Below are 22876 nucleotides of genomic sequence, written 5' to 3'. Positions count from 1 at the left end.
GAAGTATGTTTGTATATTGATTGGAAAAGGCAGAACTAAATGAAAACAAAATGCTTCTCTGTAACTGAAAGTGACTGTTCAACCAGAAACGAAACTCCTTTCATCAGTTATGTGAAAATACTAACTTTCACTTTAAATTAAACAAAGGGTTCAGCATGAAGCAAAGCCAGGCAACCTGAAAATGTCTATGTATGTTTTGTTTCTCCTAATTCCTTATTTTATTGTAAAATTTAGAGTTACGCTAAAGGCTGATGTTATTTGTAAATACATCTTTTTTAAAAAAAGCAAAAAAAAAATCACTAAACTAAGTTTTTAACACTGTAACATGATAGGAAAAGCAGTAGTATTAGCACAGTAACAAAGACTATGGTTGCAGCAAATGAGGTTATGCCCAAATGCAGCAGCCATGAATGTAGAAACAAACAAAATTTGCTTACCTTTGAAAGGTCTCATATAAGCAGGGATCTCCAGCAAGACATCCTCACCTCCACTGTGAACACATAAATGAGGTCTGGGAAGGGGTGGACCCTGGCTCCACTCCTTCTGGTCATTCAGGGGCACTGCTTCAACCTGAGCTCCCCTGGCTTGGCCTTCTCTTCCCCCCAGGTGCTCAATCACTTCTTCAAGCCATGACTCAGCATTTACTCTAAAACACGTTTTCATTTTTCTTCTTCCAGAGCTATTTTTCAGATTTTTCCATAGTATAGCACAGGTTTCAGACCCTGTACAAAAGCTGGTGCTGTTGTGTAGCTGGAATTTACTAAAAAGAAATGCCTCTATTCTCCAAAGGATCATTAAAAGACTTAAGCAGAGACATCCCTGCCTTAGCTAAACATCTCAGAGGAAATTCTTCTGAATTTAGCAAAATAGTGGCACTGTTATTGGGTGCAATGCCTATAAGGATGTGGTCTTGCTACTGTATTTCATTCTGCTGATGATATTAAGTTTCTGTAAAATCTGAGTCCTAAATGAGAATAAGTAACATGAACCTCAGAACAAGAAGCGAGACAGAACACTGATAAGCTGGGAAATCAACCTGAAACTATCCACGTGTAATAAATTTTGGTTCTCTGGCTTTTGCTAGGTTTTCACAACAGCAATGAAGAAAGCATTTGGAGTGGCAGCAGGGAGAGTTGCTGTCTTCTCTCTAACATAAGTTAAGGAAGGTGCAACAATTTCTTTAGATGTGATCTTAATTTTTTCAGATCAATCATTCTTAGTATATCAAGATAACTCATAATGGGATTTACTTGTATTCAAATTGATAGGGAATAACATATACCTGTACTGACAAATTTAAGCTACAACCAGAAGCACATGGCAGATATGACCCCTTACCTCCATCAGTTTCTGTGCAGCTGGACTGTGGCAGCCTTGCAAACACTGGCAAACATTTATAAAGGCTGGATCACTTTATGAACTCTATTATATTTATATACTCTAGTTCAATCATAGTCATAGGGTATAAATCAGAAATTTATTTACAGAAATCATAATTTCTGTGATGTGGAAGGTCACTCTCTATAACAACTGTAAGTCACTTGTAACCTTAACATCTATAAATCTCTATTTCATGACTTTGGGAAAAAAGCAAATAAGGTGAATATTCTGGTCTCCACAGTGAGTTGTTTCCACTTTCATTCCTGCTTTAAGTCTAGCTTCTGGATTATTTCTGCTTCAGAAAGTTTAACTAACTCAAATGGAAAAGGAAAAAAAAAAAAAAAAGAAAAAGAAAAAAAAAAAGAAAGAAAAAAAAAAGAAAAACCAAAACTTTTTGCATTAATGTGGGATTCATTTAAGGTTTTTGTAAGTCTAAAGAAGTAAGCAAGAACTCACTAAGAGAGCTTGTTCATAAACTGGTTGCAATAAAAAGGAGCTATTGGAAATATCTTTTGGAGTTACCACAATATTTTTCTTATAAAATACAGCAAGAGGTCATTACACCACAGAGCAGAGTAACCTCTGCAGCACTGAATTTGGTGCATTCACTTACAAACTAGGCAACATAAGAATTCTAAGTTCAGCAACTATGACTTGCTTGATTAGATGTTGTTAAGAACATAAAGATCTTCAAATAAAACACAAAGTATAAAATTTTCTTTAGAATGTGTGGTATTACTCCAGCACTGTGTTCCTCTGCCATTGTCTTCCACATATGATTTCCTAGGATAAATTAGCAGACAGCTGTCACATTAGACAGCCCTCTTGATGCCAAATGTCAGTTAGCAAAAAACAAAAACCCAAAAAACAGTACTAAAGTACTCTCTTATATCTTGCTTTTAATCTGCACTGTTTTTTTCCTCCACAGATCTCAAAACAAGTCAATGAACTGCCAACTACCCTACAGCTGTGAGTGTCTTCTGCATAAATGTGTACTGTGGGCTAGATTCTTATCTCAGTTACAGTGGTAAGAACAAAGCTCTTTTTTTTGTAAACAACAATAATATAAAAGAGTCTCTGTTGATACTTGATGTTAGTGATAGATGATAGTTGCAAGCAGACTATATGTTTTGTGCATCTATATGGGAAAGAAAATGAATTTGTAAATTTCTATATGTAGATATCCCCAAATTTACCCTTAATAAATTGACCATCCAGTCAAAGAATAAATATTCAGACATCTTTCCAAGCAACCAAAAACCATTTCATTTATGTAAACACCATTCTATTTATGTAGTTATATCTGTTCTGGTTCAGTAGGGCATTTACTGGTTGATTTTATATATACACAGAGTGACTTGATTGTTCTGAGTCTAAAGATATGAAGCCTTCTCTTAGGAACTATATTGTCATGGCCTATAAGAATTGTAGGGATTACCTACATTCAGCTCCTGCTTTCAGGTTTTCTATTCCCAACACCTTAACATAATTGTTAAGTACTCCCCCTTATGGTCTTTTATAGGATGGCATTTTAATGCTTTACATTTCTCTTGGTTGATCTCTAACCGCACTTACCTCATCAGAATTTAGTTAGGCCTATAGCGTTACAATTTATCCTAGAAACAGTTTCAATGAGTCATTCTGTGACAGCAGATATTTGCACCTGCAAACTGTCTGCAATTGCAGAGTATGATGTATTGTTCTGCTTTGAAATTTTTTTCTTGAATGCCATGTTAAGTTTCAGAAAGAAATATAATAAATAGGCTCATTAAATCAGAGTTGCTGACCAATGTCTTTCTCTTCTTGGGATTTATTCTGGACTATAATCTGCTCTGTTGATAGGAACTTTGCTACTGACATGAAGTATTTCAAACTGCATTTGTTAGTTTTCTGAGAAACAAATGCATCACAGTTAAATACCTTTAATGCAATAAATGTTCCTGAAGAAGCATGAAGAGCTTACACACATATGCAGCCTCAGCCACCTATACCCTTTACCTGAAGGAGTATTTTAGTGACAAGAAAAATTTTAGTCTGAGTTCACTACTCTCCCTTCAAATCAATCATTCTATTTAAAAGACTACTTTCATATCATATAGAATTGATTTTCAACATCACTGTACTACTTTTTTAGAATAAAGCTTTAGTATGATCAGCTGAACCAGGTTAAAAAGCCTTTCAACATAAAATGATTTTCACTATTCAGAAAATCTTCTGATGTTCCTATCTTTATCACAGCACTGACTTTAAAACACAGGGTATCTCACCTACTGTAACCAAATATAATATCTTATTCCTTGGTGTATTCTGTGTTACATCATAGAACAATTAGTGTATTGGAATATACTTTCAAAATTAGTTCAGGGAACACTTTCCATGTTCTACAGCATTCCCATCATGTTTCAGAAGTTGTAAAAAGTCTATGTGGATATCCTTATCTGAAACATTATTCAACAAGTGAAAACCATAGTTACCATCAATTCATTTTTCCTGTTTGCTGCAACTCTTAATTTCAAACTGTACTGAAAAGCATTCATTAACAGCGATGTGATATCGCCTTTGTGCTCCTGGCCCAGCAAATCACTCAGCTCTCTTGCAAAGCCTTCAGAATTCAGCTGACAGCTTTAAAGAAAGGCAATCACTAACTCTTCCCAGAAGACCCTGTAATGTTAAGTAAAGCACATACATATCAATTCATTTGATTTAAGTTCTGCTCCCTGATGTTTAACTTGGTAGTTTTGGGGTTATTTTGATAAAACAGCTTGCTAAAGGCATCCTTTCTGATAAGGCTTTTATCTTTGCTTATCTAGTATATAAGAAGCAAGTTTGTCCACAGTAGATTTGCAATTTAGATTTCTAAACAAAATAATCAGATTAATTGTCTGAAGTATATTTTATGAGAGATCATGTAATATATACAAATATATACATTTAGAACATTTATCAGAACACTGCCAGAGTGCAAACAATCCCATAGCTACTATCCACTGGGGAATTAGGCAAAAACCTCCAAAGATCCCTTCACAAAAGTTAAGCCTCAATAGCAATATTCCCATAGGTCATTCAATAAATCGTTTCTAATACAATTTTTTTTCCTAATGCATTTTTAATCTCCTTTGAGATCTTAAGAGAGAACCTAGAAAACTGTTGTCTACATGTGCATTTAAGGATGCAAAAGAATCTAACAAGGCTTCAGAGGGTAAACTCAATTCAAGGAGTTAACTTGATTTTGCTTTCCAAGTTTTCAAACAATAAAATAATTTGTTTTTCAAAACAAATGGGTCTTAAAGAATCTGGCTACTTTCTGAAGCAGGGAGGCTTATTCCTGCCAAGTTTCCTCCTGCTGTTATGCTCTAAACATCTACAAAATACACTCTTCACCTTTAAATTATTCTATTGCTATGAAACTATCTAATAACAGCAAGAAATTTTATATAAAATGCTATCTTTCCACCTTGTTCTTTTTAATATTGCATTTGAACAGTCTACAGTTTTAGGATGAGTGCTCTCAAACTACACACAGTTGCACGGAAAGATATTAAGAATATTCTAGAATTGGAGTTAATAGTAGGAGTTAACTGGAGAGTTTGATCTTACCCTTAACAGGAATGGTGCAGTTTGCCCTACTTTCATTTCAAAAAAGGCTCTTGACAAGAACCTATGTGCACTCTCTGGAATACAGATAGGGAACCTGAAGGTGATTAATCTGAGAGAAACTCCCTTAGGAAGTACTGCATCCCTTCTGGCCCAGCTCTCCTGCTGTTCTGCTCTTGCAGAGTGCTGACTCAGGCTTTCACAAACCATGAAAGAGTCAGTGAAAGGAAAGAGCTCATTGCAATACATCTGTGGTGAGAATAGGAAACATTATCTTGAGCTTGGTCAATCCAGAGTGGAATCTCCACTGACTCCTTTTCCATGCAAAGCAGTTCACAGCACTTTAGTTTTCCAGCATTCCAATTTAAGCACTGCTTGGGCCTGCATTTCTATATTAAGATTTGCTCAGTGGAAAAAAAAAAAAAAAAAAAAAAAGAGGAAAAAAACAAAGGTTTTAATCAAAAATTTTTTGTACAAGATCTCAAAACTATTTGGTTGTTATCTCTAAAAAGTTACTGAGATTCCTTTAAAAACAGAAACAAAAACATGACTCTAGAAACTAGATGTAAGCCCTTTGCAAATTGCCAGGAGAAATACAAAAGCTGACAAGTCATGTAACACTGATGGCATCATCTCACTGCTGTGATAAGGAGCACTAGCACATGGAGGGATTCGGTACTCACTTTACATGATAAAATTACTCCTTTGCCTTTAAGTCAAACTAAACTAAGGTCAGTTATCCATATCAAAAGATAGGAGGAGTGATGAACTACAGTTAATAGTGACTGTTTTACAAACACATTAAATGATCTGCCATCACTGATAAACAATGGGCCACTCTGTTTCATGTTGCTGGTACAGGTATAAAGGGCTGGTGTATGCCCCAAGATCTGCTCTTACATTTATGCCAGTCACACCTTCAGCACATTAAATGATTTAGTAATGAACTAAGGCACAGCTAACTAAAAGGTAGGAATTGCCAGAGAATTCAATTGTTTGCTGTAGTCTGCCAATAATGGAAAGGTACAAAAATCACAAACAGAAATAACACTGGAAACAACATGGCAAATGAGGTGTAGGATGTTGTTCAGAACGCAAAAACTGCAGAAGATTAAATGCGTTTGTTTCATCTGATTTGTAACTTCTTCTGACCTCAGAAGATAATCACATTATTGTCACATCTCACTGCTCTGAAGGTCAGTGTTGAAGTTTTAATCAGCCTGACATTTATTGGGGGGGGGGGGGAGGGAGTTAATGTTTAAGTTCTCATTTCATTTATTTTTAATAACAAAGGAATGAGCTCATGAAGGTTACGCATAAACAACTCCCACTGACTTTTCATAAACTGCTTGAATCAAAATAGAGTTCAATTTATCAGGAATGCAGGTAACATTATCAAAATCCTATTCACATCATGCATCCAATCAAGCTTTGAAAACAGGCACAGATTTCTGAGGTAGTGCTGCTTCTGAGGCACTTTCAAAAACATAACACTAGTATATAAAAAATAGCACTAGTTGGCAAAACCTATATTCACTTCTCCTCACATCATATGGCTTAGAACATAGAGAACTGAGTCACTCACCACTTAAAAAAAAAAAAAAAAAGCTTCTATTCCCATTGGGATGCAGTTTCATGTCTTGTAAAGCTCAGTCTCCCTATCACCTCCAGTCTCATTTTGCAGTCCTTCCCCTCTGAAGTTGTATGCTGAATGGAAGATATATCCCATTCACAACAGAAGCAATTCTATTTTCCTTGAGGTAACTTAAATTTCTTCTTACTATAGTGTCCTAAAAATAACTGACAGTTACAAATCCAGAGCCTATTGTCAGTGAAGTTTTTCTGGTTTGTGCTTCTAACAGCTCAGTGACCTCAATCCTAATTCACTGTGGAAAGCAACATAACTGCTATTTGTTACCTGGGTGTATGAAAATATCAAAAGCTGTTCCAAATACTACCATGCATAGAAGGTGTAAAATGGAAGCTTGTGCAAGTGCTTGCATCTGGGAAGCAGACGCAACATAAAATAAAACACTGGCTCTTATACTAACTTCGTGGCAAGTCATTAATGCATACAGGGTCAACCGTTTGTTGAGATCTTCCACTGTAAAGCACCATGCAATGATACATTAGTATGCTCACTGGGAGTTCAAGTATTAATTTAACATTCTTTTTCCATTTATCTGCTATCAAGCAGTGAAAGATCTACATATATCAAGGTACAAACCTCAAATAAATCAACAGTATTCAAGAATTCTGTGTACTAACAAAATGCATTAAAAAACAAAACAGTTTAAAATAAGCATCAGCTTCAGCTTTATAAATATAAGCTGCCTGTGTATATTATTTAAATAATAAGACACTAACATGATTTTGTATTTTTGTTTTGAAAGTTACTCACTAGATTTTAATGCTTATAAATGCTGCTAGATGGAAATATGTTCACACATAATTTCCTATATTTTATCAGAATAGTCAACACACAGACAAATTTCCAAGTAGGACGTGTTCTATAATGAAATCTTATAAAATGTAAAGGCAAACAATACAAGCCAGACTGTGATCCTAGATGAGTCGACAGCGAAGCTGCCAAGGTGTTCAAACACATACAATTATAAAAAGTGTTGCAGTTGAACTGAGAAGAACACTGCATACTTGGGAAGAGTTTCACAACCAATCACTATGGCATCAATAGCAGCCTTCAGAAAAAAAAAAAAAAAAATCAAAGGGAATTTCTAGTGAACAGTGTCACTTTTGTAGCAGGCTGGGTTTTTACTACTGCTATATTTTATTGTACTAGTTAAAAACACGAATTTCCAAAAAGATGAAGAAACCTAGCTGTAATATTCTGGTTACAAATACACAGACATGGGAATAGGTGCAGTCTGTCTAGAATAACAGTTAAATCTGATGCTAAATTCAAAGAGAAGGTCAAACCAACAATCATAGTTTTAGAAGTATACACAATAACACAAAGCACAGCTGTCCATTAGACAATGACCTTCATGTCATACATCCACCCTCAGCTACAAAGGAAGCAAAAGAAAAATAAGCATTTGTTAATAATTATTATTCAGATGAAATAGCAGGGAATTCATACCAGGAACAGGTTAAAAATCAAGTGAAATTTAAAAAAAAAAATAAAAAAATTTAAGATTTTTTTTTTTTAAGAATAACAGAAGTATTTTAAAATGGTAGGTTTCAAATCATTGTACAAAAACAGCCTCCTTGATACTGCAGTGGTATTAACCATTCTTAGAAAAGTCTGCGGGGTTTGCTTTTCTTGGTTGTCATCAAGCTCCAAGATAGGCTGCACCACTGCATCTGGGAACCCCTTTCAAGCAGGATCCCATAGGAATTTGTTCCGTCTTTAGCTGTATTCAGTCTTTTGTCAATTACATGGATGTTTTAGTAATGAGGACACTTCTAAAGTACACTGAGACAGAAGCAGTTGCAGCATGATTAAGAACAGTATCCTGGGAGCAGTAAATCCACCCTAACTTTCAATTGAGATGGAGCCAAACTGAAAAGAATGCTGAGAATGAAAAGGCTAGACAAGTTTATAAATTAAAGTACTGCTTAGGAAGGAACGTTGAAGAAACTGTGTTTGTTTCCTCAGGAAAGAGAGGAGAACCAAGTCCAGTCCCATCTGATACTTGGACAGAAAATATTATTACTATTGATGGGCGCTTGTCTTGCAGCCTCTTGTCTAGCATAGAATATGAGTATGTCCTCCTTCTCTGCCACCTAAAAATGTGATGGAGCTGCTCTTACCCTACAACCTCACAAACAGAAAAAGGAGATCACCCAAATGATTTCTAGGACTGAATCCTAATTATACTAGTCCTAATTATATTTGATCCTGCCTCTCAACTGAAGCCCTAACTGGATCTCCTGAGGATTTTTCCAGACCCTATGATTTCTGTCAATTCTGTTATTTTATCAGACAAAACTGATCAGCAACATTTTATCACACTTCTAGGCAGATAGCTGTAAATAGACCTTTATCTGCCAGCTGTGAACTTGCTCAGTCTATGATAATATTCTAGCTTTTCACTTTAAGAATATGTTCTTCCCACCCACCACAAATGTCAAGCCTGTCCATCACATTAATAAAAACAAAAAACATATGGGAGCATTTAAGGGAGAAGAGCAGGCATGAGAAACTGCTCCTTCAACTTATTTGGAATCAACTCCAACATGTATTCCTAACAGAAGAAGAATGCAGATTGTATGGTAAGTCATATTCCTCTCATTATTCTTGTATAAATATATCAGTGATAGTGGTTTCTATTTTATACAAATTACTATACCACTGAGCTAAGATTTTTCTCAAGTATATTTTCCTGAGAGCAGCTTTCCAGTAAAATAAGTTGCATGCAACTGCTACAAGCTTTTTCCAAAGCAGATCTTCACTTTGAAAGTTCTAAACTAAGCTTAACACATTTAGTGCTTATGTTCTTGAAAAAACATAGCTGTATTTAGCAAGAAACACCAGTGGTATGATCTAAGAAACAGTTTCTATACTGCTTATTAGCAATTTCTATAAAACTGCAAATTGAGAACTCATTTTATGAAACTCCAAGGAGCTGCAGAACTATAAAAACATTCCTCTTTTGTGGCTAACACATTCCAGACTAAAGGAAAAAGAAAGTCTTCAGCTTACAAAAAATGTATACTGTAACACTGCATTAACTCTGCTTTTTGTGGGAGTTATGTACGAGAATGACTTTACGTTGAATGGTCAAATTATGAGGTGTTTAAAATGTGTTAATTAACTAAGATTCCCCTAGAATGTTATGCTTCCCAAGAGATAGCAAGACAGAGATCTGTATTAGATGTCATTTCCACTGAGGGCTTCAGAAAAAGATAAAAATTTCTTAATGTAGAAAAATCAAAGTATTGACATAAAATGTTAATGTCTCCAATTAGACACAAGCTTAAAATAGCAAACTACACTCTGCACACATAACCAAAACCTTTTTTTATGTCAGCTAGTGTCCATGCCAGATTGAGTACTCAGCACTGAGTGAACTTGATCTGCCCAGGGTTGGTCTTGCTTTTCAGTCAGGTTTCTACAGTTTGCATGAAAGCTACATACAGACAGGGTCCTGGCCACTTCAAAAGAAACTGCATGGCTATCCTTTAGCTGGTGAAATCTGAAAGCCAAGATATCCCCATCACAGCCTTCACAGACAGTATGTGTTCATGTGCACATATTTACTTAGATGGCTGTGAAATTTGGTATGCTGCATAAGGTAATGTGAGAGCACTAAAGAGAATTAGTAAAAAGATACAGAGTCCTCCATATTCTTGAAGTAATCCCCTTGGAGGTAGTGGAAAGCAAGTGGAAGCTAATGATAACATTCTCCATTTCCATTGTATGCACTTGAGGAAAGAAAACTACAGCACTGATCAAACTAATGCTAAGTGTCATCATCAGAGAATAGCTACAGATTCTCAGATGAGCATCTCCATATCCCTGCTTCTTTTAAGTTTTTATTGCTGACATTGTTTTTAATTGGATTGAAACACAAATGGCAAAATATTTCTGGCAAGCTGTAGTCTTAGCGTTTCAGCCATCTCTGCTACAGCTCCTGTGGGACCCCAAAGCTGTGCACAACTCTCCCAAATAGATGTCCCTCTCACCCAGAGAGAGGAGAACTGCAGAATTACTAGCCTCAGGAGAGTACTAACCTGAAAGCCCAGAATATATAGTCCTGGCAGTATCAATAAAAGCAATGGCAGGAGAATTAGCCAAATATCACATTTCAGGGTTCAGAGCAATAAGAAAGAAGTAGGGTTGGGAAGAGAGTTGGATGTGGCAGGGTGTGTGAGCTGACAGGACAGGGCTTCAGCTCACACTGCAGACTGGGATATAGCATATGCGCAAAGCAGCGGTTGATCACAGGAGATAATTAACATCTACCCATGTGCCAAGATTTCTGAAAATGCTACTGGAATACTGAGCCATAGTACAGATGAGAGCAGGTACTGCTAGCAGCATGCACTGAATTGCAACATCCTCTTTACTCTTAAAATCCATAATTTAGCCTGCCTCTAAGATATTCTGAACTAGAACTACATACTCAGAAACCAAACTGTTCTGTGGACATAACATGGCTGTACTTCACTTTACTCATGTTTTGCACCTGATACCATCTTATCTTGTTTCCCCCAAACAACCATTAAACCTTTAATTCACAAGTCTCCCACGCAGCTGCTCCCTACCTCCTCTGGACATGAAGGCCCTTCTACTGATACAGTCACTTCTGCACTGAAATTCAGCAGGCAAAATCTCTGAAGGGGATGGCCCTGCACACCATGGAAGAAAGCATTGCTACCTCCCATCAGCCAGGGCAACATCAACACCCTGGAACCACTTACAAGCAAAACACTATAAAGTGCAATTTAACTTCTCTTACAGTGTACACAGTAAGGCACTTGTACTTTCTATTCTCTGGAGACAAAGTTTAAGATGCAATGGTCATCTATCTTAATTTCACATTTCTGAAATTCCAGCTGCTGGGTTTTTACCAAATTCAATGTTCTATAAAGACACAGGGCAGGAAAGAGTTAAGAGCATTCAGTGGCAACTAATGACCCACTGAAATCCATCTTAACCTTTGAATATGTGCCCAAAATCCATTTTGCAAAGGGAAATAAAACACAAATAATAATTGGAAAGCAGAAAATAATATTCCTTGCTCTCCAGTCTTTTATTTGTCCTCTTCAGGTGACTCATATCTGCTGAGGAAAATAACCTGAGTTTGTTTCAGCAGCTGCACCTTTGCAATTGTATTGCCTAATCTATAAAGTAATGTCTGTCAAAATTTTTCACTTTGCTCCCATTTTAGATTATGAACTCTGCCCCTCCTCTTTAAGAGCTGCTTGTGCTGCTGCTCCACAACTGGAAGTGCAGCTGGTGCAGAGAGAAGGAGGCAGAGAAGTGCTGCCAGTTGGGCAGGAATTCAGCTCCTGGAGGTGGCTGGGCTGGGCTAGTTTCAGACCATTCATTGCATATTGATACAAATTTATAGTGCCCAGGCTTGAGACAAATAATTGAGTTATATAACATGGCAATATAGATGCAAACTTTGAGTAACTAAGCTCTGTTTTTCCCATGTAAACAACACAGAACAGTGTGCCAAAATACACAAGCCAAATGCAGTCTGAAAGCACATTTGAGCTATTGAACTAAGAAATCCAAGGTAGGTGAGGCATAGCTATCATTAATAATACTTTCTGCAACAGACATGAAAAACCGTTTCAATATTTAAATCCATAAACGTGCTGACGACTCAAATATTTTACATGTTTAAACTCAGCAGAATTTGCTTACCCAATTTCAGTAATAACTGATATTTGCATATGCTGATAATATGCAACAAAGCTTTCTCATACTGAGAAGTTACTCATTTTTTAGGAAGTTGATACTTCCTAAAATGCTCTTTAAAGGCGTTCACTTTAAGTGAGCAAACAGGAAAAAAAGTTGCAGAAAGGACTTCCTCTTAGGATTTCTACAGCAGCTCAAAGACCAGTGAAGCAGCTCAGTGTTATTCGCACAGATCAAGCCTCCCTCTCTGGATAGCAACATGGCCACAAAACTGCCATCTCAAGAGGAATGTGAGGGCTGGACAGCTTTTCAAGTTGCAGACCTCCTAAGACAGGTACAGAATGTCAATGTAACACTTACAGTTCAGTCTATATTCAGCTAGCAGAAAGTCTTACCAGATACTGTGTACAGAATCTTATCCTAAACATAAACTAGTCAGCAATTGCAATCCATGAGAACTTACCACGATTTTCTTGGTGCTCTCCTATTTTTTTTAATAGAAACCAAATCTGTGGCAGAAGCTTTTAACTATGATCTCCTGTGTGGCCAGCCATACTAATATGCTTGCTCACAGCAATATCTCTTAGGGTACAAGAGGTATTTCATACCCCTGTTTATATATTGAGAATAAAAAGCCAGTTAAGTGAAGATGAGCATGGGTCTTAGATTTCAATTTTACTTTAAAAACTGCAGCTTGTGAGTAAGAATTCGACTCGTCTTTTCTTCTCAGTGCATATATAGCTACTGTAGCTGTTAGATGTTTCCTTAAGGTAGTTTGGCCTTTTTCTTCAGTCTTTCCTTTGTCTACTTGTAGCTTTTCTACCTATACAATGTCTATTCCAATGTACACAAAACAACCTGAGTTGCAGTAAATATTTCAAGATTGTCTCTATTTAATACTATGACTCAGCTTTGAGATTTCTACATATAATTGTACAATCTGCCCATTGACAACATCTTGATAAATTCCATCTCCTTTTATTTTTATTTATTTATTTTTAAGGAAATTTCTCTATGTAGCTGGAGTTCATCCTACTCCTAACTGCAGAAGTACCAATCTTTGCAATGCTTGCTTCACTCAGAATGCTTACTAGGCTCTCATCCTTCTCAACTGAAGGAGCACGCAACATCTATTGAGGGTTCAAAAAATTGGTTCCACTTCTAACCACAAAAGAAAATAGGACGAAGTTTAAAATGTTCATGTATTTATCTTTACACATTTTCCTTGTGCATAAATGCATATTCTTATGCATGTACAACTTTTAAAAATAAAAAAGTTGCCTGATGCAGATGGACCACAAGTGGGTCACAGTCCCCACACTGAGAAAGCAGACTTGTTACATGGAATTGATTCATAACATACAATAACGTGACAACTCTTGAACTTATTACTGTGAACGGTTAGTTGGAGAATTAGCTCAAGGCTTTGCAGCTTAAAGGAAATCAGACTAATTAAAAGATGATACAGTAATTCTAATTACCAAGACAGAAAATTAATAACAATTGTTTAACAGATCATAGCCTCACAAGGAAATGCCAGCATGCACAGCGTAGTTGCTGATTTGTTAGGTGGAAGACTTAAAACCCTCCTCTTCTACCTTTATGAAAATCTATTAATTCACACCACAAATTAATGCAGACAAGTGATCCTGTCATCCTGCAGCATAGCCAACAGTGGGTGCTTGGCTGCTCTGCATACCAAGGACCAGTGCTGGGAGCTCATACAGTGCACCTGTCCCCAGGAGATGCAGTGCCACTGCCCCCACAGCCACTGCCACAGGTCTGCTAGAGACTTCCCCAGAGATCAGCTATACACATACATAAGCCCTAAAATCATGCTGCTCAGGTTGTAGGACCAAGCACTTGGAACTGAAGAATGCCATAAATGGGACTACCTCTACAATCTGAGCTTGCTCCATTTTACATATTCATGATAACCTGCAACTGCTTCTGCGTGCACTATCTTATCCATTCAGGAAAAAATCTGCCTCTATCAGTGCAGAGAAACCTGTATGTTTTGTGCACTACCCTGGGCCGTTACTGATACTGTAAAGAAAGCAGGGCCAGGGCTTGCTGAAAAAGAGGGAACAAATTAATGGTGACAAGTTAATTTTGCCTTGAAACATAAGATTCTGTCAGTGCTCTACACAGTATTTTTACCTGAATCCATGCAAGTCACACAGCAGGGTGCAGGGATGGTAGGAGAACAAAACACATATCCTGAGTGTTTGAGTTGAAACTCCAGACTCCAATTTGCAGCAGTAGTGAGACCTGAACTGCATCAACAGTGGGAGCTCTGCACAGAAGCTAAAAATTATTAAATACATACACATATACCTTAGATCTTGACTAGCTTTAATTAGATGTCCTAAACCACTGAATTCTGTGAGGGCTGTTCCAAAAGTAATGCTTCTTATTTCATTAAGTTAGCTCATAACAGATGCTCGCAGATGTTGGTGGTATAACAGTACATTTTGACCTTTCCTACCAACATTCCATTACATTTTATTGCTGTGTGACAGAAGGCAGCAGAGGGGCAGTCTGTCAAAATGGCATCAGACATGGTAGCACATATGAAATAAAGGTGTGCCATTGAATTCCTCCAGGCAAAAAAAATATATATATATATCACCCATTGACCATTACTAAAAGTTTATGGAGACCAAACAGTGAATATGAGCACAGCAAGGCTGTGGGCTGTGCATTTCATCAGTGGTGATAGCAACAGTGGATCACCTTTTTTGTGTAGATTTTTTTCGAACATGTCACTCAGGCTCTTGCTCATCACTGGCGAAAATGCAAAGTATATGGTGATGGGCATGGTAAAAAAAAAAAATTCATCTCAGGAGGTGATCAAAGAAAACACAGTGGGTTAATATTTCTGAAGCATTTGGACAATTAAGTGACTTCTGTATAACAGCTCAAAACAAAACTACTCCAGGTTCAGAGAAAGTTTTGAATACTCATCTGTATATGTATATAAAATGAGCAGTGAGCACTGGACAGAACATAATGCACTGAACATCAGTTTCATTACTGTCACATCCTATGTCTGATGCTGAGGTAATAGATTAAATGAATGAAAATGATAGTGAAAACTTGCTAGACAAATGCACATACTTTTTCCCTTTGTCTTGAATCTATGCTATAACGGCAACTGCAGATATTCAATGTTACGCATAGACTGTATCTATTTTGTGTCCATTTGCTATGTGGCCTAGTCCTTCTCCTCAGTACAGGGGAATTACTTTAGAAAATATACATGAATATTTATATGAGTATAACCTATTTTCACTACTGTTCTCTGTTAGTGTCTGAGTTAGTCATTACTGTCACAAAATTTACAGTTATAGTATAGGAAACAGACACCAAGAACTGATACATATGTGACAATTATGACGATTTTTACCCATGATTTATACTCCATGATGAACAGATTTCCAGCTTAAATACTGTTTACCCAATTACAACAAATGATAGTTTAAACCATTACAGGCCCAATCCTCCAAAAACCTGAATACTGTCTCCAAGCTTAAAAAAAAATTAAAAAGAGACCATGTTACAGAAGAAAGATTCTGTTTCTGAACCAAATTTTTTTCCAGGCAGCGCTCATCTTGCCCAGTCTCCTTCTCCTGGTACATGTACAGTTCTTGGTTGCAGGCATATAACAGGAGAGCTCACTCTCTCTAACAGCCTCAGTTTCCAGCAGTCAGAGTATAACCATTTCCTCAGATTACAGTTACTTATGGGATATGTCATAGAATCATAGAATCCTCTTGTCATAACCAATCTTTTTCACCTGTGTCTAATTTTGTCCTTTTCCTATCCTACTGCAATTAAATTTCCATCTTGTATTTTTGTTGGGCTCTTCGTTCTATTTGCTACATTTTCTGCTCCTTAATTTCATCTCCTCTACTGCATTCATTATTTCATCAGACCTTACCCCTTTCTTCCAAAGAAAGAGATAATACTATGCCTTATCTTTTCTAATATGGAAGTCACTACCTATTCCTAAGCATTGCTATTATAGTTCCCAGTATTCTTAATTATCCATACCAAATATTTCTGCAGCTGCAAGTATTTGAGTGTGGAAATATTAATCAACATCTTCATAAATGTCAGGTTTAACAATCAACTCTACTTTTTCTTACCTCAGTTTGGAATGCCTGAATCTGCTGTGCTTGTAGAAAAACTGGGTATGGATGGATCTCATTTCTTGGTAAGCATATATTTTATAAGAGGTACCAGTCAAATGTGTTTCAAGTAAGGCTTGTATTCCTTGCAGTGTCAAGCATTACTCTGACATTTTCATTCTACATATGCACTTCTTCATGAATTGGTCTAACTTCCCATTTTGATATGTTGATTTATTTCCCTGATTGGAGCACTGTAAATTCCAGCCACCGTTTCCTTCCCTCCAGAGCACATGTATCCTCTCTGTATTCACACCCATGTTCTACTGTAGCCAGGAATATCATGTATGAAATAGGACTTCCAGGATTGGTGGATTTTGTTGTTTGGTTGTTTCTTAGTGTTTTTAAGAAAAATATATTTTAAAGCCATTGCTTATCTTCAGAATTTCCCTAAAACTTGTATGATTACCAGTACACAATCCCACAAATTTTCCATGAGAAGTGTAGAAAATTCTGGGAATCTCTGAAAAATTCTGACAGCCTCTTTTGTCGAGTTCTGTTATTGTGGGGTTTTTTGTTTGCTTTTTGTTGTTGTTGGTTTTGTTTTTTTTGCATGACTGTGGTTCTATTGATTTCAACTAATATGTAGATAGAGGAATAGAATAACTCTTGACCTTGGGCAATTCCTCTGCACTAACTGCATTTGAGTAGCTTCTGAAGTAAAATAATCTTAAGACCTATTTTAATGAAAAAAATAATTGTTACAATAAGAGATATAATCTTTACTTGGCACTTTAGTTCTTAACAAAGCTGTTTGCTGGAAGCACCTGAAAGTGTTTGTGTTAACAGAGGATCCCTTCCTGTAAAGTGATTAATTAGACCACAATTACTTAGCAGCATGCAGGTTTACTTTAATACTTCATGGCCACAGAATAAAATAGAGTTTTCTAACAGTTTATGCTAGGCTGACAATGCTGCCCAATATAGGCTGGATTCTGTCCCTTTCATGTTTTATAAATCAAACTACAAAAGATGCCACAGTCACAGAAATTCTACTGCTGGAGAAAGAAAGAGGTTGAAGCTGAATGGATTGGCTCTTCGTGCCTGCTGCAAGTAGCAATGTGCAGCAGAGTGAAAAAGGATGTGAGAAATATTTTCAGACATTAGTGGTAAACTAATAAAGTACAAGTGAAAAAAGCAAGAGGAACCATGGCAGGTCTGTGGTGATGATGTGTGAAAAAGAATTTTTTTAAAAAAGCAATATGATTAAAATGAAAGTATTTTCTAGTATGCTTTTCTAACTGCATTCTCAAACACATCTTTAAGGGCTATTTTGCATCACAGATACCATATCAATGTGCATGATACAATGAGAACATTGATTTCTGAAGGCATTGTGCAAAAAATGAAGTAGGGCACACACCTGTAGTAACACTCCTACAGATTTCATATCTTTTTTCATTGAATTATTCAGAAGCTTTGTCAACATGATGAATCTGTAATAAGTTTGAAATAATTAAATAGAGCAATACTAAAAAAAAAATAAAATCAACCTATGTTTTGGTATCAATTATAGCACTGAGTAATTGCAAGATGCAGTTCACCTATGCACAAGCTACTATGTAAACTAACTTATAAATAATTAAACAAATGGCCCACTTATTTCAAGCTCCTATTTTACAAGAAAATTAAAACACTCCAGGAATGAGAAGTTCTTCCTCTATTACATAGTGTCTAATTTAGAATGTACCCCCTTAGCAAATCACCTTTGATAACTTCTCCTGTGATGGAAAAAACTATTAATGTTAAGGATTTGAGAGATCCGGTGGAGGAGCTTTTCCTAAGAAAAGGAACATTCCTTTTGACCGAAAACAACAATCTAACATCCAGCCCCCGATTTAGATAATGCTGACCGTGCCACCCCTACAGGCAGAACACCAATTGCAGCAGTTAGCAAGATAATTGAGCCCACCCCCTCCCGGGCATGGGCACTAGGCCCCACTAACATATAAATGATTGTCTGGAGTCTATTCTTTACAAGAGTGCACACTCTGCTTTGTTAACATTAGAATGATGTTCCTTACATTTTCAGATAAATGAAAGATGTAGGTAAGTAGGGGCTCTGCAGCCTCCAGACAGAGGAGGTTGCCTACGCCTTCTCACATTAATGATCACAGTTCAGTTTCTCTCTCACCTGGCTTAAACAGTGCTTGTATAATAATACAAGTACACACAATCCTGGTATTCTGTGACACAACATATAATAGCATAACAAGTTTGATATGGTACATACTATAACCACATATACTAAAAAGCTGCATTTCTATTCTATCCACTTAAAATGTGATTTCTTAACTTTATCTACTGGTTTGTCAGCAGAGGCTAGAAATCCAAAATACTGAAGTCCTCAATATTTTATTTTATTTGTTTTAACCTTTGGCGGGTGCCTTAGGTTTTGCATCTCTCTTTACCATTCAGTTTCAAGTGCCATATGATTTACTTCACTACACTCCACAACATCTTAACAGATGTCCAGTACTACCTTTGAACTGTGAGCTAAAGTCACTGGAGAATAGCTGGTCATCAGTGGAGACTAAACAAAAATGTACACACAAAAGTAGAAAGTACTTCAACAAGCCTGATACCATCTTCTAGTTAGGAGTTACAGGTTTACCTACATAAATTCATTATTTTTAATAAGCAAATACAAGCTTGCCTCTGTACGTGTACATAGAAACTCTATGAAGACAGATGAATCTCTTATGATGTACATACAACGCTGCTGTGCATCTACATAACATTAGATGGATGTTAAGATGAGGCCTGATTTTAGTATAAGCTCTGTTAGGCATTACTGAAAATTCTGTCTAGATTAGCAGATGAATAAAGAAACTGTGGTGCTTCCCAAGTGAGTTGAGTGAACTTCGCCCTCTACATTTAGAGAAGGACAATTTTCTACTTTACCTATGCACAGTCTGAAAAAGACCTTCTGCCTTATGTATTGCTACAGAAAGCAAATCAGAGAGCCTGCACAGGCTGGAGACAGTCTGACAGGAGCCAACCAAATGCCTACCAGAAGCTCTTCACAAGCCTTGTACAAGCCCTTGTTCCCTCAGCCTCCCCCAGACCACCTGTTTTTCCCTGCCATGATATCAATACCTGAAGCCCATGCAGAGAAAACTTTTTGCACCCGTGAGGGATGCTCAAATCAAAGCTGCAATTCCCCTCCAGTGAAGACCCCTTGGTAGGCCTTGTTGGAACCACCAGCACACCAGACGTGCTGGTTTCCTGTGTGGCTTCAGCACAAACAATTATCATTTCAATTTTTATCCAAAGAAAGGATACTACCAGAAGTTTAAGAAATACTGCAGGAGATGATCATCATAGAATCAGAACAGTTTGGGTTGGAAAGGACCTTTAAAGATCATTTCATTCCAAGCTCCCTCCCTGCTGTAGGCATGGACACCTCCCTCTAGACCAGGTTGCTCTAAGCCCTATCCAGCCTGGCCTTTAATGCTTCTGAGGAGGGAGCATCCACAGCCACACTGGGCAGCCTGTTTGTGTTTCGCCATCCTCTGATGCTTACCATACAACTAACACAAAATCTCTGAGGGGGATATCTCACACTACATGTACTTCATGCCAAATGCAAATAGCAGTTTATTCAACAGTGAATTAAAAAGGGTTCATTAATACTAATGTCTTTTTGAAGTTTAAGACATTCAAACCGAAAACATGCAGGTACCATAGCCACACAGTATTTAGTAAGTTGGTCACAACATCTTAAATCCATTATTCCTGGTTTCAGAACAGAAATAACCAATACCCATATGATCAAGGTTGCAGGGAGGGAGTGTTTTGGAGTCTTTCTCTGAGTGGTTAAAACAGAATTGCTTCATAGCAATATTACATTCTGTTTTATAAACATACTGGGTACCAGGCAGATCTTCTATATGGAACAGAATTGCATGCATTTTATAAAAGTTTAGAAGTAATAACTCTTCCTTTGCTCATCTGTAGAATCTAAAAACACAGAAGGGTGGTATATTAGCTCTGAAATGTACTGTGCAGTTTCATTTTCTTTTTTTATCTATAGTACTCTGCATGTGATGGCTATTCAGTATGCAGGTCACATCTGAATGATGCTAATCTCGTCCCAGTGTGCAAATCAGCATTTAGCCACAGCTGCATTGCACAGAGCATATTATATTCTCTCTTGCTTTTTTAATGTCTGAATTTGCTACACTGTACTCTGCTTTTCTGTTCTAAGAGTAGATTGCTTGTTTGAAGTTGTCTTTTAATTCAGGTTTTAATTTCCATTGACAGACCAAAAAGGATATAAAAAACAGTGAATTCTGAGTTGAACTTCAGAACACAAATAGGTCAATTTTATTACACAGATTGCTTATAGAAATCTGCTAAGTCTCAAACATAGAATCAGTATTTGACCATTTTTCTAAACAACTTTTATGTATTTCTCCTCTATTTTGCTGTTTCAAAATATGTATCAGATCACATGGAACACAAGCACCTTGGAGAAAACCAGTCCTATTTCCATCACTAGTGGTTTTCTTGAGAAAACTTCCTTTCCCTAAAGAAGGGAACTTGCATTTTCCTGTGGTAGATTTCTGCCTCTCTGCCAGTGCAAAAAACTGCCAGAGCAAAAAACTGCCAGGGCTTTCCACATTTGGCTCACTGAGGCTGTACTTTCACATTCATTTGTGTCAGATGTTACTGAGAAAAGGCAAGAATTGTCTCACTCGGATGCTCTCCCACCCCCACAGTACAGAAACAGCAGACAGAAAAGCACATGCATGCAGGTCCTCTGCTGGTACACAAACCCTGTAAGGTCCCTTAGGACCTGAACTACTTCCCAAATTCAGCTAAGAGGGTGTTTCCCAATACTGGGAGTGGCATTTTAGCAGCATGAGGTAGGGGCAGATGAAAGCTGAGGTCTGGTTTTGTTAGCTGTCAGGAAAGCTCTAAGCTGCATCAGCCTCTGTTCAGTCGGATCTGACACACAGCCCTATATACTCTGTTTCAGAAATAAAGTTTGGACCACAAATATCCTGAGGAAAACAACACCTTATAGAGTCCTACATAAACAAGAAACTGGCTAATTTATTATTAAATCAGCTACAAAAGGCCAAGAAACTCTTTACCATGTTTTCCCCACACATCAGTCAAGAATAGAAATTCTCCTATGAGTGAGGTCCAGAGAAACATGATGACAGAAGTTACAGCTACCAGTCAGTAATGCTCTCGTGACAGCTAAATGCTGCAATTCTATTACCAGTGTGATATAATGGTAAACCACTCATCTCAGAAAACCAGAAAAAGCTTTCACACAATCACATAAAACTTCAGTAATGATATTTTGAGGGGCCCATTTTGTTTTCCTGTGCAAGTAGAAGTGATCTTCACAATCTTATCCTGCCTTCAGCAAGCACACAAGTTTCCCCTGACCAAAATCAACAATTGCTCTCCATAGGGAAGTGACAGTACAAAAAGGAGTATTTCCAGCCAAAAAAACACATATACGTCATACAATTGCATTAAATTACTTATCATTGTGCATTATTTCTACTCCACTAACGTTAGTTTCTCCTATTCACATTTACCTACATCTGATATATTTTCCCTCTCCTTTCCCCAACACACTTTGTTAGGGTGAGTTCCTGTATCCTCCCCTTATAACAGCCTTCTTTTGGGTACTTTCTACCCCCCCCCCAGTGCTTTCCTTCTTGTCAGCTTCAAGCCAGCCTCTTCCTTTCATTTTCTCCACACTTAGTTCCTTGTCTATGAAAAGACATTACTCCTGGCTGATTAATTTGCAGTCCTCGAGGCCTTCCTCATTGCCATTCCCCCCCAGCTGTAGAGGTTCCCCAGATGCAGTGAGCCAGCTTGGATATGAAAAGTATACTTTCAGAAATGACTTCATTTCAGGTACTCTTGCAGGCGCTGGGCTCACAGAGTCAGTGAGGAGCCTAGAAGCTGGTAGGAGCCAGGCTCATTCAGACCTTGAACTCTTCTGCACTAAGATGAGCTATCTTGGCATCTCTCCCCGTAGCAAGTCCCTTATGGACTCAAAACACTTAAAACAAAGCTGTTCGAAATTAAAGTTTCTCAGGGTAGATGGAAACTGAAAATAGTTTCTCCTCCAGGGAGATGGATGGAAAGCATTAAAACAGAGGGCAAAGGGTATAACAGAGAGCAAATGAGCACAGTCTTTGCCCCTCAGCCATTCTTGCAGACAGCAACAGTGGAGCTACCTATGAGTGCAGGGAGGGCAGCAACAGCTTTCTGGGTCACTCTGAGCATCCTCCATCCTAAGTAAGAGGGGGGTATTGGGTCAGCTTTTAGCTGCTTCTACCCAAATAGGGAACAGTGTTTAAAATGATAGGAGCAGAGCATAGACAGGAGCTGAATGTAA

At 37.4% G+C, this 22876-nt stretch overlaps 1 protein-coding gene across 3 annotated transcripts in view; it reads left to right on the top strand.

Annotated features, from left to right (window-relative positions):
- The first annotated feature begins 9123 nt into the window (after nt 1-9123).
- BLNK (B cell linker) overlaps nt 9124-22876 on the top strand; it is an 88271-nt gene continuing 74518 nt past the window's right edge. For 2 of the 3 annotated variants that reach the window (XM_015867181.2, XM_015867180.2), the window contains exons 1-2: nt 12506-12644; nt 16467-16529. In XM_015867181.2, coding sequence (XP_015722667.1) covers nt 12570-12644; nt 16467-16529 — 138 coding nt within the window. In that variant the 5' untranslated portion in view covers nt 12506-12569. Of the gene's footprint in view, nt 9211-12505; nt 12645-16466; nt 16530-22876 lie in introns of those variants that run through there. The other variant, XM_015867182.2, reaches the window with a different exon arrangement.

The sequence above is a fragment of the Coturnix japonica genome, chromosome 6 (genome assembly GCF_001577835.2).
Source record: "Coturnix japonica isolate 7356 chromosome 6, Coturnix japonica 2.1, whole genome shotgun sequence".
Taxonomy (NCBI): domain Eukaryota; kingdom Metazoa; phylum Chordata; class Aves; order Galliformes; family Phasianidae; genus Coturnix; species Coturnix japonica.
Note: the sequence above shows the minus strand (reverse complement) of the source record. Positions and strands in the feature narration are given on the sequence as shown.